Genomic DNA, 17,468 nt, shown 5'->3' with positions numbered 1-17,468 from the left:
CAATGCTCCGTCTACCTGAGGCAAGGTCCCCCACAAAGCAGCTTTATCCACTGGAAAAGGATAGAGCTTACGCAGGACTGCTGGGGCTTCATGCTTTGCCTCAGGATTACCCCAAATCCTACAGACAAGATCTTCCATTGCTGAATGGATAGGAAGTGCATTATCTACCTTGCCTTCTTCAGAGGGGATAAGCAGTTCTTCTGAAGCACATTCAGATTTGGAAGATTTTAGCATTAACACTCTCTTTATGTGCTTGAACAGATAATTCTGATTCTCCATGTCAAACTTACGCAGAGGATCTGGTTCTTCTTCGTCTTCTGTAGGGGACTCAGATGACACCTCCCCATCTTCAGGGGATGACTCAACCTCCAAGGCCTTGTCAGCCTCAGATTTCTCCTTCCCAGAAGCTGTCTGATCTTTTAAACTGTCCATATGGTGAGATTCAAAAGTTTGGGAACTGCTCCCAGTTGGTTCTAGAGGAACCACTGGAACTTCTGTAATTGGTACCCTGGGATGCTTTACTGAATGGGACCTAGCCTGTGCCACAGAAGTTATACTTTGTCTGGCTGCTGTCAAAGCATCCTTTAAGACAGTAGCTAGCTCAGGCAAAATTACAGATTTCATTAATGAATTCTTTTCAGATTCAGAGAAGTGAGTAGTAGTAGAAGGTCTTACCTTCCTGCTGTAGGAGCTCTGAGTGTCTTCTGAATCTGAGCTGCAGTCTGGGGTCTGGTTGAACCAGTGCTGGAGAGAAGAATGCTGCCTTGCCAGTGAGCCACGAATTGAGTTGCAGCTGAGGGGTTGCTGGAAAGGGGATGGTTGTCCTGCCTGAGAATCTGAGCCCTCCTCCGACCCCATTATCTGTTGCTCAGAAGCATGATGTCTAGAGCCATGCCTGTACTTCCATTCGTCTGACCTCTTTTCCTCTCGGCAGAGGGAAGCAGAGACAGAACTAACCCTTGTAAGCTCTGAAGACTGCCTAGCCCTCCTCCTGGTGTAGGAGGTCTCTGATCTGGTGCTGGAGTATTGATCCCCTGACCTTCTGAAGAAGTTGGATCTGTCAGATCTCACAGACTTTGCTTTGGTAAAGACAGGGTCTGCTTCAGGAGAATTGGCACAGCTACCTTTTCTTTTCTTTTCCTTGTCCAGTTTCTTTCCTGTCCAAGCAGACATGGACCTGAAGTGATGAAAAAAGTTCAAAACACTCGAATTCCTAGCTAGATCTTTCAAAAATTACTTTTTTTTTCAAGGGAAACCCTATACCCTTTTTCCTCAAAGAAGCACCGCATCATGACCAGTGCCATGTGAGGTAGACAAACTGGGAACTGAGTGACTGCAGTGATGCTGGGCTGCAGAGAGAGTGCCAAGATATCTTCTGTAATCTGACTGGTTGCTGCTGCTGCCCTGTCTCTAAGGAAAAAAGAGGAAAGCCCAATATAGACTAGTTACACAGAAATACATTTTAGAAAGGAGTTTTTGCATGGTAAATAGGATGAGCTCTTTCATGTGAACAAGTCTGAAAGCTTGGCATGCATCTGTCCGTATTCACCAGATATGAGGTGGATAAATGCATTATAAAATAATTTAATAAAGCACTAGATTAAGTCAAGCCACTTAAATATGGAGACATAAATTCAAATCTTGCTACAGGTCACACATGAAAGCAGACTCGAATAGTCTTATTCTAGGCCTGAGAAAACATATATTGAGGTCATATCATTTGTACGATTCTGTACGAAGGTCTGTTTCTGCTGCTGAAAGTTCCAAGCATCGAAAAATGGAGGAGCAATAAAGGAGAATGCAAACTGGACTGCCTAGGAAGACTTATACAGTACTTATTTACCTCTGCTTCCAAACATTGCTTTACACTTCCCTCTTTAGCAGCTGAATTTAATTAATCCATATGCACTTAATGCTGTAATAAAACACTATTCTGAACTCATTAAACTAAGAACAGAGTATCATATTTTTTAAAATCAAGGAAGAATAAACAGAAACTGCTTTTTGGCATTCAGAACTGTAAATCTATTCCAGTCAGATCAAGATGCACGTTTCCCTTATATGAAGAAGCTACGGCAACAGAGTAGATCCTTCTTGAAAAAGCTGACTTTTCTATGTACATTTGTAAATGTCACATCTTCAAAATAATAAAGGGCTTTTACAATGTTTTTGACACAGGAATGCACTATAAAATCTATTATAACACCCATGTAAAATATAATGGTATTGGCATATTTAGAAAATAATAACTTTATTTCCTGTACTAAGCAAAAACCAACAAATAAAATGCTGCTTATTTAATAAACTATACTCATAGTTGTTATATGAACAGACTTGCCAAGGCATGCTTTTTGCGATGCCAGGAGATTCAGCTAGACTACATTTACAACAAAGGAAGAGAGTCAGGAATAAGAGCTGCGTTGCATGCTTTGAAGCTGCTTGCTATGTATCTTGTACCAAAATACATGAAAGGGAGATTTGTTTTTTCTTGTAGGACATTCCTTCACATCTGTGTATAACATCACTTCCTTGTTACTGGATTAGGTGTTAGTACTGGCAGCCATTTTAAATGCATTTGTTTTCCAGTCAATGTAACACAAGATTGTCTTTATTAGGCTTCAATTAGAAATATATTTTCAAAAACCATAATGCTAAATGTGCCCTAATTGAAAGGACACTGTATCTGGTATTTTAACTAGCTGAAAGATGGGTTTGTAAATAAAGATGCCTCACTTTGAGACAATTGTGTTTGAATCTGGATTTCACCTTGCGTTAGTGAATGGCTTATTCTAAACTTAGATGTTCAATTTTTTTTCTAATGGTGCAGTTGAAATGCTATGTATAGTTCTACAATGGATACAGAATCTCTGTCAACATGGGAAAAAAGTTAGTTTTGAATTAATAAATGTGATATTATATACAGTACATGTGTGATATGAACAGTGAACATGACAAACCACATCAGCTGCTCACCTGTATTCACCAAATGTTCCATCATCTTCCTTCATAGGCTGTATTTCTGGATCAGCATGTGCATCCTCCTTTTCCTTCACTAAAATATTTGAAATAGTAATTTTTATCATGAAACTGGAAGACGAGAAACCTTAAGACCTTAATTCCTCAAACTGATCACATTTGGCAGGAACATGCTTTGAAAAAAAATCATTTCTTGAACTGGGGCCTTAGGCTGTTACATTTTTTCATTAAAAGATCTGTTAATTAGTTATAGAATTTTATTTTCATTCAAGTACAAAATACTGTATGTCATTCTGCATTAGTAAAACTCTTCCTTTAATTTCTAGCACTAAAGAGGAAGTTTTGTTAAAAATCCTACTACAATACTTTCTTTACTTATGTTATTAATGGAGCTATTGTTTATTGAAATCTGAATAATTTAGTTTCATGTATCCATACTCTGTATTTCATCTTGATATTCCTCTCATACTGATTGATAAAACTGAATCAGATTCACTTGTGTTCACTGTCATTTTGTACACTTTCTGTTTTCATTTCATTCACTAAGATTCTAGGGAATTTACAATAGTATTTTAAGAATTATTAATATTGGAAAAAATAGGCATGGTCTGTTAATTTATTCTTTTCTATAACATGATCAAAAGCAAAGCAACACCACCTACACTGGAACCTAAATTTAACACAACTGTATCTCTTGCACATCCTTGTTAACAGTTTAGTCATCATTCACTGGTGGGAATAAATCCATGCATGTAACTTGTCCCTATAAAAAAATCCAATGTAGCACTGTGTCTTTTGACACAGAAACCCGCTAGCACCTGAGAAGACAGATGTTTATAGAAGACATATATTCCCATAAGTTAAGACTGTTGACAGAGTAAAATAATATACTGACTTCTAGAATTATCTTTATGGTTCTTCCCTTTGCCTTTTCATTTCTGTTTTTCTGGCTAATACTCAAATCTTTCCCTTGTTTAGCAGATACAGTTATATAATCCAATATAAAATCTCTTATCTTTTACTCTGGTAATTTCCACACTTAATTTGTACATCATTAGTTTATATGCTGTTATTTAAGATGATATGAATCATTCCTGACAGTATTTTCTAAATCTATAATTATAACAATGCATAACACCTTGAAATGTATCTGGCTGCTATAATTTCATACTGAAATAATTTATTACTTTTTTCCAGACCATAGGCAATTTCAAGACGACATGCTAAAATTACAACAAAAAAGAATTAATACATTTGTGCTTTGCATTTGTCACTATCTGTGGAACAGTACATTTGCAATGACACAAGAAATACAATTAGCTCTAGAGCCACTGCTATAAACAAGAGTACATACTGAATCTGGAAATTGTATATACAGTTAAGATCTACCTTATATATGTGTGTGTATATGCATATGTATGTGTGCATAAAAAAATTAATAACTTACATCTAGTAATTCTGCAGATGCAGAGAAAAGAAGGGCATAGCAGAGATCTCCACAAAGTAATGACAACCTTAATATCCAACTGCCTTCTATGCTTTCACTCAAACTGTTTTACCCTCTTCTAGATGGTGGCTCACTCCAAGTCCTCCCTAGTCTTTTCAGTTTCATCACTTCACTTGTTTCACCCTCCTAATTTTCCTTCTCTTTTCTCAATTCTCTCCAATAAGAGTCACTTTTTTATATCCTCTGTAATCTCATTTTCTCTTTAAGAAACCCAAATATTAGGAAAAAAACTAAGATGATGTCTTCATCCTGTCATTCAGCTTGTATATAACACTGTGTTCCTTAATCATCTTTCTTTTCTCCATGGACACAGGCAGTTGGGACAGAAGCTTCTCTTACTTAATTTTTGCTGTCACCACAAATCTTTGCTCTCTCCATAAAACAATTAAACCATTAGATTGAGCAGAGCAGGATTCTTGTACTTAAGAACGTGATTTTATCTCCTTATAAAAATAATCTGCTATGCTAAGTTTAGCTATAAAAGATTTGCCTATGAAAAGTTTTAAGTGTTCACTGACACTAGTTTTCAGAAGTGCACTGGTCAAAACAAGCAGAAGAAATTAAAACAGAGTATAGATTTTTGGGGCTTTTTTTTGTACTTTTGTAAGTGCAGCCATCTCTTTCATGTCCAAATTAACAGTATCCACTTCAAGAAGTTTGAGTTTACTTTAAATAAGCATTCCAGAGACTGGATATTTATATAATTTCCAAACCTTTGGAGCCTGTAATATAGAATAGAATTTTTTCCTGAAATCAAGATTTTACTTGAAACTTAGCAATTGTACTTTCTATTGGAGGTAGGAGAGGAAAAAGAAAAAATCAAATTATCCTTTGATGCCCAGTTGAAGCCCATTCATATGTACTCATACTTCACGGCTGCTCTGAGATCCTATCAAGGAGTACTACTATTCTATGCAAACTGGTTGTCACTATCCTTTTCAAGAGAGCTTTAGTCTATGGATCTACTCCATAAACACAAATGTAAGACCGGGGACACATACATGTAAGACACATATACACACATAAACATATATACACACATATATGTCTTTTATAATATGTACACCCAGAGGAATCAGAGTTTTGATAGAAGACGTATGTTGTATAGTTACAATTTTAATTACAAATTACAGAATATACTTGGCTATTCCTACACCTAAGACTAAAAAAAAACCAACCCCAAACTAAAAACTCTTATAAAGAAAAACTTATAGAAGAAAAAACCCAGCCTAACTAAAGGATGGTAACTTCAAATTTGGCTGCAAAAATGCAGAGGCTGAAGACAACACAGATTCTGAGAAGGAGGGTAACGTATTTGAAACAAAATGATGTATGAAGGGATTTGTACATTAAAGTAACACGGCAGCTATGATCTGGTAGATGTTTCCACACTTTCTGACCAATTAAATTCTAACTCAGCTCATTTTAGTGGGTTAAACTCATCTGGATTAGACTTCAGAAAGCGGTGGGGAGGCCCAAGTATCTCAAACAAAGCTCAAACGTCTCTGGAGAGGTAATGTAGTAATATGACCCTCCAGGAATGAAGGAGATACTTTTCTTATGTTTAAATGGATTAAGGTTTTCTACCAATAGGCAGATTGCTCCTGAGAAGCCTACCAAATGATGTCTGATTTACCATATACACAATGTAAATGTAAACTAGCAGCAAATCTAATTTCTCCACTAAACCTGAGATTTGTCTTAATGGATTGATTAGTAGTAGATGATTTTTAGTCTCATTGTTATATATCATACCTGGATATTTGCCACCCTTATTCCTCCTTATGAAGCAAACAATCAGTAAAATCAAGATCAGAAGAGCAACAGCACACATAAGACCAATGAACCACCCTTGAGTTGCGATGTCTACCTGCCGACTTGCCATTGCTAGAGAATAAAAGAAGAAAAATGAGATGTTTTGCTGCATTTAAATGCTGTGCTAATTCAAATAAATAATAGCCAGTATACATTGTTCATTAAGGAATAACATTCACTGTGAAAATTAGTATTAAAAAAACCAGTGATACTGTATTTTGTAAATATTTTCATTATTGAAAATGTTTCCAAGAATACGTGCATAGAACTTACTTTTGAGTATATAAGAATTCTGCCAACACTTAAGCTTAGCAACTACTTTGCAAAACCTGTGCACATACATTGCTTTTCACAAATCTCAAAACTATTCTCAACTATTTTACATTAATTAAACTACTGAAATGAAATTGCAAATTATAATTCACACAAACACATTGATTGCATTCTCAAAATGAATAAGCAGCCAATACTCATTAGCTAAGGCACTCCCATTAGTCTGAAATGGGGAAACAGATGGGTCATTCAAGACCATAACATTCAATTTCAACTAAAATTCAACAATGAAGCATCCTTTAAAGCCTTATTAAGCATCATGTTTTCTTTCTGTCCTCAAACCCATACCTCATCCTACAATTTATCATGATTGCCATGATTTAGCATTAGTGAGGACTTAACACAATGCAATTGGGAAGCCTTTCCTTGGCACTGTTTCTCTCCAAATGCTGACTCTAGCTGGAATATAATGTAAATGATAAGCAAACTACACAGGAAACACTACAGTCACTAATAAGGACAGGAATTATCTGTGCGGTCAAGGGGCTAGATCCCTCCTACTGGTCTCCAACACAGTAGGAGAATTTTCCTGGTGAAGCTTGTTTTCTGCTCCCCTTTTTGGAAACACACTACAGGCAACTGGCCTTAGCATTTGCTGTTGGGAGAAAGTGGGAAAGGTGAGAGGAGTTAGGGTTGCGTGCTACAGACAGAAGATGACATGAAGTGGAGGAAGAAGGACATCCATCCAAACCTATCTTATTCATTCTTCACCTTCTCCTCCAGCCCCAAAATCCAAGAGTTTGAAACTCTATGAAGAGTTGCCCAATAGACCCTTCTCTACTTGGGAAATAGAGACAAAGATCACCTTCTCACATGACTAAGGAAAGTCACATGCAAAACCCTTCCCATGCATAACTCATGGCATTTTGTTTCAGCATTTCTTGGTTTTTCTGGCTTCATGAGATAAGGTATCACATTATTCACAGCCAGTACATTACTGGGATTTTAGTAAGGATCAATAGTACTTCAAATCTCAGCTTAATAGACACTTTGCACTAGGACCAGATTATATTTGAGACCAGTCTCTTTGTTTGGATGCTGCGAGTACATCAGCTCCCATGGCACAATATGTTTCATCCGTATCTGCTAGGGAAGGTCTGCAGACTTGCTTCCACTAAAGTGGAGGACACAAAGCATGAATAGCTTTACACGCAGAAATGTGAAAGTCCCAGAGCCTCATAGAGATTTCCACCTCTCCTTAGAGAAGATACGCTTTTAAGGGAAGGCTCATAAAAACACATCAGAGAGAACCTATTTTCAATGGAGCATTGACTGTTTTCTAGCCACAATTCCAGGTGATACGGCACACACTCTTCTTACAAGACATGTTGCATGACTGGGAACAGTCCTGTGCTAGCGCTGTCCCTTGAACAATACCTGAGCCTTTCTTGGCAGACAGCTAGCTGACAAGAGACTGCACTGGGCTGGGAAGCACGCTAACAATAAAATGTAACAGTGTTCAATTATAGGCCAGAATTCAAGCCCATGTCTCAATGTTATTTATTAGTTAAGACAGAGGCTGAGACAGCTAGCTTGGAAACATCAGCTCTCAATGGTCCCAGATTCCTGAGGGTTTTCCACGGACTGTATGAAAAATCAAAGTACCTCTGATGTCTGGAGACAGTTTCTATCCTCCATTCTACATGGAAGACCAATGTACGTCCCACTTTAGAAGTACTGGGCTAAAATTAATTCTTTATTTTGCTGCCTCTTTTTGGTCTTACCGGTTGGGCAAAGTTATGACTTGATTTTCATTTAAATAGATCAATGAATTAATGTGCCTGGTTATTGTAGAGTTACAAGTAGGAGATTTCCCAGCCTTTGTTTAAGAATATGCTTCCTGATATTTTAGAAACTGACTCTTTCTAATATGCACAATAATTTCAACTATTTTTGCATAAAAATGCCTACAAGATATATAAATATATAGCTTGTATACATGTGTATTTATACTTTATATACCACATATAAATATACAAATATATATTTATATAAAAATATATAAGTGGCAGTCTTAAAAAAAAACAAACCACAAAGACAATCTTCCTCTGAATTATAAATCAAATCAAAATAAAATCTTGTTTCCACATTAAGGTTAAAATTATTTTGAGTTTTGCACATATGCATTCATAATAAGGCATTAAAGGTTGTATAATACATACTGTGATAAAATGCAAAAGCACATTTAACATTCAAATGTAGTAAGAAATAGCACCAAGCAAAACAACTCATGCATAAAAATATGTAAGATAGATGGGAAAGAGTAAAGATGAAAACTTACTTATGCAGCTTCCTGTATTCTTTAACTTATTGCATATCCAGTAGGAAAGGGTTTCTAGATCTCAGTGCAACTTTAAAAATGGCACATTTCCTGCTTACACTAAGCAAATTATCTGCTTCAGGCAGAAAGACATTTACTCTTGGTGAACTGCTAATGCAGGAGTCAATGCAATACACTGTACTGGTATGCTCCAAATGATAAACCCGCACACTATGAAGATACTCTATAGGAATGCTTGTCAAAGAAAAAAATGTGGCAAAAGCCTCATATACCAAATATTGCAGCTTCATTCCTAATTAAGGACATATTCCATTTTCCTCTTTGTCCGCTGCATTTTTTGCAGCATTTAAAAGCTTTGATCTAGGCTGAGGACAGCATGACACAACAAGTCTCTGTAAGAAATATGCTATGTATATAATTTAATGCTGGACAGTAAACCTTTCCATTATCAAGAAGCAGAAAAGAGTGTCTTTAAACTCCCTTCCTCCTTAACTACTCAAGGATATGAGCCAAGGTAACTGGTTCATTCATGGGTACATACAAGATTCCTTATCTACTGGCTCAGTACTTTTTGTGCAGAAAGATGCTTTTGGGAAGGTTTCCATTCACCTTGTTTTGAATTATACTATAGTCTTGATCCTTGCTTTACTGCTGCTTTAGGCTTTGGATGTGTATTTGCATAAAATTTTACATATCTGCTTTTATACCACTAGCTGTCTCTGGCATAAATAACCTCTGTGTTTAGCCCATACATATTTGCTTGGCACTGTTACTCAGCACCGTGTTTTCAAAGCTTTCCTGCAACACGATAAACTGTGAACAGAAATGGAACAAAACAAAGCAAAAAATTATGATTTTAGAAAGTGCTGACTTTCAAACTGGCATATTCATTACTTACTTTGATGTCTGATAATTATTACATATTGTTCAAGCATATTTTCATATTTAAACTACTTTCTTAAATCATAACATTCTGGAGTTGGTGAGGCTACTGCTAAATAACTATGCACTGACCAAAATGCTTGGAATGAGCAGAAGTGGCTACCAAATACACAACAAATAATAACAGCTGACCAAGAACATGCTGTGATGGCAACGACATATTCAGCGTAACATCAAAAATCTTCCAATAAAGCCCTTTCTCTGAGTTAAAGGAACAAGCATTACTAATTTGCTTATGAAGAAATATGACTGAAATATCTATATAAGGAACTTGAACAGCCTTACTGATTTACAGGATATAGTTGTGACATCAAAATCTTTATAAAACCAGTATATGACAGGTAAAGAAACATTTACAAGTAGGAATCTCTTAACACTGGTATAAACAGATTACATGAGACATCAAATCGAACCTGCACTTCTGATTATGCAAACATTTTAGTTCAGATCTTCTGTATTAAAACTGATCAATATGGATTGTTAGCTTTAAAAATATATACTTGGCTCTATTAAAGTACATGTTATTTAAATATAGCCATTTAATTATATTAGTTAGAAGTAAATTAAACAGGTCATCTTCAGTGCACAGCACACAGATGAAGCGTGAGCAGTGAGTATCTTGCCCTTAATACAAACAACAGACAAGTAGAGTGAATTGAAAAGATGAAAACATTCATAATCTACATAATAAATATGCTGGCATTAATTTAGGAGTTTATAAAATAATTCAACATTGCTCTAAAAAAGGAATATGCAAAGATGCTAGCTACAACACCTCTTAGCTAGAAGCAGTTCAATGTTTCAGCACTTGGTCTACCACAATTCTGACTACGATACAGAATTGGTACAGTGTGCCTCACCTGGACCTGTCTCAAACACATCCTCTGAACTCCTAAAACCAGACAGGCCCTCAGCACCAACCCGGACTTTATATGCTGTTCCTGGTGTTAAACCCTTTAACACAAAGAAGCTTCGAGAACCATTTACAATTTCTTTTTTCCAATCTTCTTTGCCTACAAAAATTTTAGGAAAACAACATATTGGAATTTTAATTTTCTCTGTATTACTGAAAGATTCTAGACAGAATACTATCAACAATTACTTGACTAAACTATGGATTGGCTGAAAAAAATAACTGTGCTCTTAAAAAATAATAAAAACATATAAAATTATGACTTCAAATAATATATTGCATGCAATATATTGAAGAAGACACTGTACATGAATTATGAAACTATTTTAAACATTTGTTCCATTGTACTAGAGGAATACTATTTTCATTTTTTTAAAGGCTTATGAACTTGCAATTATAAAATAAATTAGAATAGATTTTAATCATTTAATTAAATTACACTTCTGTAGTTTCAGTCAATATTTACTTTAGTTGAGAAGTTCTAACTCAAAATCTGAACCTATCCTTTTTCCTGATCATTCTCTTATATCTTTTTCTAACACAGTCTCAGCTGCTTCTTTGCATTTATATGCCATTTTTCAGATTGGTCATCTTTACTCATAACTTTAGAAGGATAGAGTATTTGAATAGCAGTATCTTGGTTTTATTAGCTAACTGTGTTTTAATTGTTACTGGTATTATCAAAGATTAAAACCTGTTTCTATGCAATAAGAGTACGCAAGTTGGTTGATACTTTATTTTAAGGTTTAATTTAACAAAGAATATTGTTTTGACTGGCTGTCTTATTTAATTCTTTTTTTTTCCTGAATTGGACATAATTTAGGAAAACTGTTATATTCTATTTTAATGCAAGTAATCATATTTTTACACATGTAATCACTGCATGATAAACAACTTCATGCAAACTACATTTTTAGAAGTTCACATTCAGAAGAATTTATAAAATAATACAAAGGAACAAAGGCTGATATTCTATCTAAGCATCAAATACCTGCTACACATTGAAGTTCATTAAAATTAAAATTATTTGATCTTCCTGATCAAAGTAAAAAATAATTGTTCTAGACATTTAAGAGCTATCATTAACACTGGGTCAATTTAAGACCACATTTGCTATAAAAATCTTTGAAAATATATCTGAACACTTTAGCAAAATTTAATGAAATGACTTCTTACTGCCTGCTACACCATATTCAACATAAAAGTTCGCATGATCTGGTCCCTCATACTCCCAACTGATATTGGCATAGGTCTCAGCGGCAGCTGTTGTAACATTTCTGATCCTTGGATAAAGTGGTTGCACTGAATACACAATAGAAAGACAAAGCAGAATACGAAATTGAGACTTCATACATTTAAAAAAATTTTTTTAGGAAGTTACTATGTTAATTTAGACCATATACAGGGAAAGTATAGTACATTTGTCATTGTTTTCATTACTGGAAAATAGTGACTAAAGCAGCATATTTGGTAATTGAATCCTAGGCAGTTACTACACTATGAAATTATACAGTAAAATCTATGTACTCTACTGAGCATGCCCTGTATCACAAAAACAGCCAAATACTTAAAAATACCTAAATGCCAAAATTCTGAAAAACATTATTTCTGTTAATCTAGAAGTAAAATGCAGACAGCTGGAAAGTGAGAACATTGTCAGGGTGATGGGAAATGGTAGGAGAGAATGGAGTTACGAAGGTGCTACACACCTCCCTTTATGCCACGTTTCACTGCATGGACTGCAAATGCCTCAACTGCAAGCCCTTATAGGATTTTGTCTCTATTGCATTGATAATGATAAAAAAGGAAGACAATACCCTTATAGAATGTTGGACGGACAGTGTGCATGACTGGGGAGGTTGCAAAAAGGGTTTCTGAATATCCTTCACCATCAGAGATAGTAGGAAAGAAAAAATAAAGAGTAAAACCACTTTGCATTGAAAAGTAACATTTAAATAATACAGTAAACCCTTACCTGTTAAATGAATAACACATGCACACTCTAAGTTCATGCAGGATTCAATTAGTTTTACTTGTTAAAATATGAAACAGCTAAGTGATACACAGGAATTTGAAAACAAACTGAAGTATGTGTGTACTGACACCTTTACAGAACATTTCTGAAATCAGCTTCATTAACGTTATGGATTCATGGCACCTTTAGATACTGGAACATTAGACATCAGCTATTGGAAAGTCAGTATCAAAATACTCTGGTGTGAAGGACACAAATCACTGGAATGCAAGTAGCTGTTCATTTTAAGACACTGTGTCTTACTGCTGACATTCTCGTTAGACAGCAGTACTTTTCACAGATACGCGTAATGCCCACACCTATGAAAATAAGGGCTTCTCTCTTCAGCATCCTGTAATTAGCCACTTCTTTGCTCATACCTTAATTCTTTGTTCTCCAATTATACGTGTTATAAATGGACATATATTTCAGTATTTTTGTTTGCCTAATATGAATGAAAAATAGATTTTAATAGTTCTAATACTATAATAGTGCAGACACAAAGAGGATGCTCCTCAAAGGCATGAAATTAGTTTTCAGTGAAAATGCCTCACTCGCTTTGCCACTGACATTTCTATCCTGCTAAAAATACCTTTTCTGTTGGAAACAACATCAAAAATACTCCCCAAAGGACCAAGAAACATCAGAGGTAAAAACCTAGTCTTGGTAAAGACAAACGGAAGAATTCCAATGGCTTCACATACATCAGAAAATAAAATGGGCAAAAGCCTGTTCTTAAGGCAAGAGGTGTTGCAGAGATTTTATCTATGTACTTTTTTTTCTCCTTTAACCAGGATGGTCTTGTCCATATGGCTGACTAGAAGAAGTTCCAAATTAGATTCAAGGAGAAAATGGCTTACTGACATAGTAAAATAAATAAATCTGCCCCTAAGACAGACTAAATAATATTAGTACCATGTCTAGAAAACTATAATTTCTGAGTCTTTCTAAAAAATACCTAAATTATGCAAATTCCATAATTTCTCCTGAAAATGTATTCTCATTATTACAAATTTTCGCAATATCAGACTTTTTATCCCCATATTTGCATCAAATTTTTCTTCTGAACTATTCTAGAAATACTCATTCAACTCTTCAATCTCTATTAACTAATTACTTCCACATTTGATGTCTTTGTAGGTAAGTTGTGCTTATATATTTTATATATAATTTCTTTCACTAACCAAAAATAATACGGAATATATCATTTAAATAATAAAGAATATATTTATTTATTGGCTAAAACCACCTGAACAAAATCAAATAGAAAGCACTAGATTTAAAAAAAAAGCCATCTAGGTTACTAAGTCAGCAACAAACCCCCTAAGAAATCCCAGAGCCAGGGCTGTCAATGAGAAATCTAGCATGTAACCGTATACACTATGGTAATGCAAGGGGATTAGAGTCTGCTTCTCTGTGCTACTTGAAGGTAGCAAGAGGAAAGAATAGCAGGCTCTAAATTTAGAAAGGTGCAGAGCCTGAGATTGCAGACAGGATATATAAATTTCCTTCCTCATTTGCACATAGCAACAGGTGTCTGTTACAATCAGCATCTAAGCATTTGTTCTGTGCCAAGAAAACAACCGGTTTGTATTCTAAATGCGACTTTGTCTTATTAAATTGTATTTTCTCAAACCTGTATTTTCCTGGATTTTGCTCTTCCACAAAAAATGTCTAATTAGCAGCACAACTGTATGACTGGTATTTGTCACCAATGTTAAAGACGGAAGAAACTATTAGCAATAATCTGTTTCAAACTCTTGCAAACAGATGCCACAGAATTACACCTAACTTCTCCCTCCTCATGCCCGAGCACCTGGGGATGAAGGGAACTGTCTCATCTTCTGTGAAAGACTCCAGATGACAGATAACTTCTGTAACACTAAGCAAATTCGATAACCACCTTCCCTGTAAAACCTCCAGTCTCATCTTGTGTTTTGGGTTTTTTTCCATCTCCAATTTCCAGTCTCTGCTCTGATTAAAGAGTTGCCTGCTAGATTAAAGACCTAGTATCTGGTAAATGTCTTTCTGTTCATATGATTGTATAGAACAATTAAGTTGGCTGGGAAAATTACCTTCATTTCCTTGGTGTCTTAGTTTCTAAATCCTCTCAAGTGACTGATTTATGCTTATGTTTATCAGATGTACTTTCATCTGATTCTTACCAATAACTGCTTGTATAGATTTATCCATGTGTAGTATTTGGTCAGATTTAAATTCTGTTTTTTTCCTATTGAATACAGTGCACCAAGAAATTTGTTCAGTAGCACATTTATTTTCAAAACCATTACTTTTGTAATTCTTCCTCTTTTTCACTACTTGATCTAATTTTCCAGCAGGCCTGGAAAGTTTTAGTGAAGTTTGTTAAATGTGCCATATTTGCAACATGAATACACATGTGAGAAGATAAAAGATGACTGATGGATCCTGAGGTGATGAAAGCCTAGAGCTGAAGTGGTTACAACATTTAAAGCTTGTCTCCAATCTACCCAGACTCTTGTCTTCTCAATCAGCACACCTCTTCTTATAATTAACCTCTTAGTTCTTCAATATGTTTCCCAGCACTGTTCACAAATGCAAAATGTGTAATTGTCAGTTGGCAGAAACTCTCAGCGTGTATAAGCGCCAGTTGGTAAAAAGGGGAGGCGGAAAGCTTTGTCTTGGGGAGCGGGGCTTTTTCACTGTGCTCCCTTGATCCGTAATCATGCACGACGCTGTGCAGCAGTGCTGGCAAAAGTGTCGCTCTAACACTGATGGGAATGGATTGTTAATAAGTTACATTTTTTATACAGACCGACTCTTATTCAGCTACCTCCAGTAAATTAAGCTCTTTTATCTATGCTATGATATAACGCAAAATTTAGCTGGCACTTCTGAGTATGGTTCATTCCTGTAGTGAGATATGGTATAAAAGCATTTGCCAATTGTTGAGAAAGAGGCCTAGGCTCAAAGTAAAATTTTCCTTTCTTTTCAAATTAATTCCAGTGGTTTTTTTAGTGGAGTATTTTGTAGAGTTGTATTTAATCTTCCAGCCTTTCAGGAACACAGTTACACTTGGGCTGCAGGTTCAACAGAATTTAATAAGACATGACATAAGATATGAACAGATTTTAACAACAGAATAGGTACTCTCTCTCAAGATTTAGTTCAGTAGAAAAATAAATTAAATAATCTGCAAAGTGACTAAACTTCAGGAATTTTCATGGGATTCACCTGATCTCCAGGAAAAAAAGGCAGGTAAGTGACAAGCACACATTTGAAGACTGGTGTCAAATGGAAAAAAAAATACAAAGCAATGTATCATAGACACTTAGTTAAAATGCATATACAAAGACAAAATAAATCCAAAGGAAAAAGCCCCACACCCACACACAAGAAAAGATGAAGGTAAAAGGTAATAGGTTCTGCCAGAGCCTGTAAGACACAGAGAAGGGTTTTGCTTTTGTTTGCTTTTTAACCTACAACTTTTACAGTATGAAGTTCAAGCCTCAGTATAACAGTAGGAGTGAATTCCATTTCTGGCAGTGAGAGATGGGCATTAGTCACTTCTAAGATTATTATGGCATGATTTAGGCCATTGCAAGAGCATCCCTGTAGTGCAACAAATACAAAAGACAAGAAATGCAAGAAATCTTTTCACTGATAAGCATTTAGCGTGGCATGGATTTTGCATGATGTCTATGAAGCAAAAGGTATTTGCAGGAATTTTTGCATTGTGATAATCATCGTTTTCTCTAGTCTAGCATGCAAAGCATCATCATTGTTCCCAGTAGACTTGAGGACAAAATAGTGCTTTGTGTAGCAGGCTGTACTTAAAGAATCACATAGATATATCATGGAGAAGTCCACAGGGAGAGAGTGGCTGAAGGAGCAGTACAAAAATACTATCATCAACTTGAAAAGAAAAAGCAGCTTGAAATTGTTAGCAAAAAATGTGGAGACATTATGTGAAATGATTTGAAGAGGGAGGGAAAACAGATGGTGGGCAGGGAAAATGATTTAAAGAACAGCATTTTGCATGGAACAAAGAAAATTGAGATGATCCTATCTTCTATGAAGAGATCAGAGATATGAACTCAGCTGAGAATGATTTCTAGCCTACAGTGAAGAGCTACATATTGGAGATTCAGTCAGAAAAAAAGAATAGTTTCAAACCCAGATGATAGACTGCTTGTTTTTCTCCCTTGCAACAAAAGTATTTCTGTCAATAACACTTGAGATATGAAGTTCACATGAAGCAGGCAGACCAGACTGAGTACTGCATTGACAGGAAGCATTAGCTTCAATTGAAGGTAACTGTGATCTCACAACCTTATTTTAATTGCAGTTCAGGACTGTCAGTTACCAGTGTCTGCATGCATACAGACTACAAGACCTTGCTTTCAAATAAAAATGCTAACTAAATCAAAAAGAAATTCAAAAGTGAAACAAGAAGGCTAGTGAAATGTAGAGACTGACATGTCATGGCATGACTCCCTACACTTTATCTTATCACAAACATAGTAACGAGCCCCTGTGACGCTTTATTTTATTCAGCATCTTTCATTTCTACCACTGGTCAAATTTGTATTCTTTTCCTTCCTCTATAGTCCAGTTATTTAAACCTTCTAATGGAAAAGGTTAGGAAAGACTTGACTACAGTGATCACCTGAGTTACTTTCCAGCTGCTACTATAATTATTTTATGT

The 17,468-nt window shown here is 35.5% G+C and overlaps 1 protein-coding gene across 33 annotated transcripts in view; it reads right to left on the bottom strand.

Moving 5' to 3' along the window:
- The window catches only part of NRCAM (neuronal cell adhesion molecule), a 72,335-nt gene that overhangs the window by 7,120 nt on the left and 47,747 nt on the right, over positions 1-17,468 (bottom strand). For 22 of the 33 annotated variants that reach the window (XM_075722010.1, XM_075722019.1, XM_075722030.1 and 19 more), the window contains 2 exons: positions 6,239-6,370; positions 2,974-3,052 (listed from right to left, as the gene is read on the bottom strand). In XM_075722010.1, coding sequence (XP_075578125.1) covers positions 2,974-3,052; positions 6,239-6,370 — 211 coding nt within the window. Of the gene's footprint in view, positions 1-2,973; positions 3,053-6,238; positions 6,371-10,714; positions 10,868-11,943; positions 12,070-17,468 lie in introns of all 33 variants that reach the window. The other 11 variants (XM_075721924.1, XM_075721928.1, XM_075721947.1 and 8 more) reach the window with 3 other exon arrangements.

Source organism: Pelecanus crispus, chromosome 1 (assembly GCF_030463565.1).
Source record: "Pelecanus crispus isolate bPelCri1 chromosome 1, bPelCri1.pri, whole genome shotgun sequence".
Lineage (NCBI taxonomy): Eukaryota > Metazoa > Chordata > Aves > Pelecaniformes > Pelecanidae > Pelecanus > Pelecanus crispus.
This window is presented reverse-complemented; position numbering and strand designations above follow the sequence as displayed.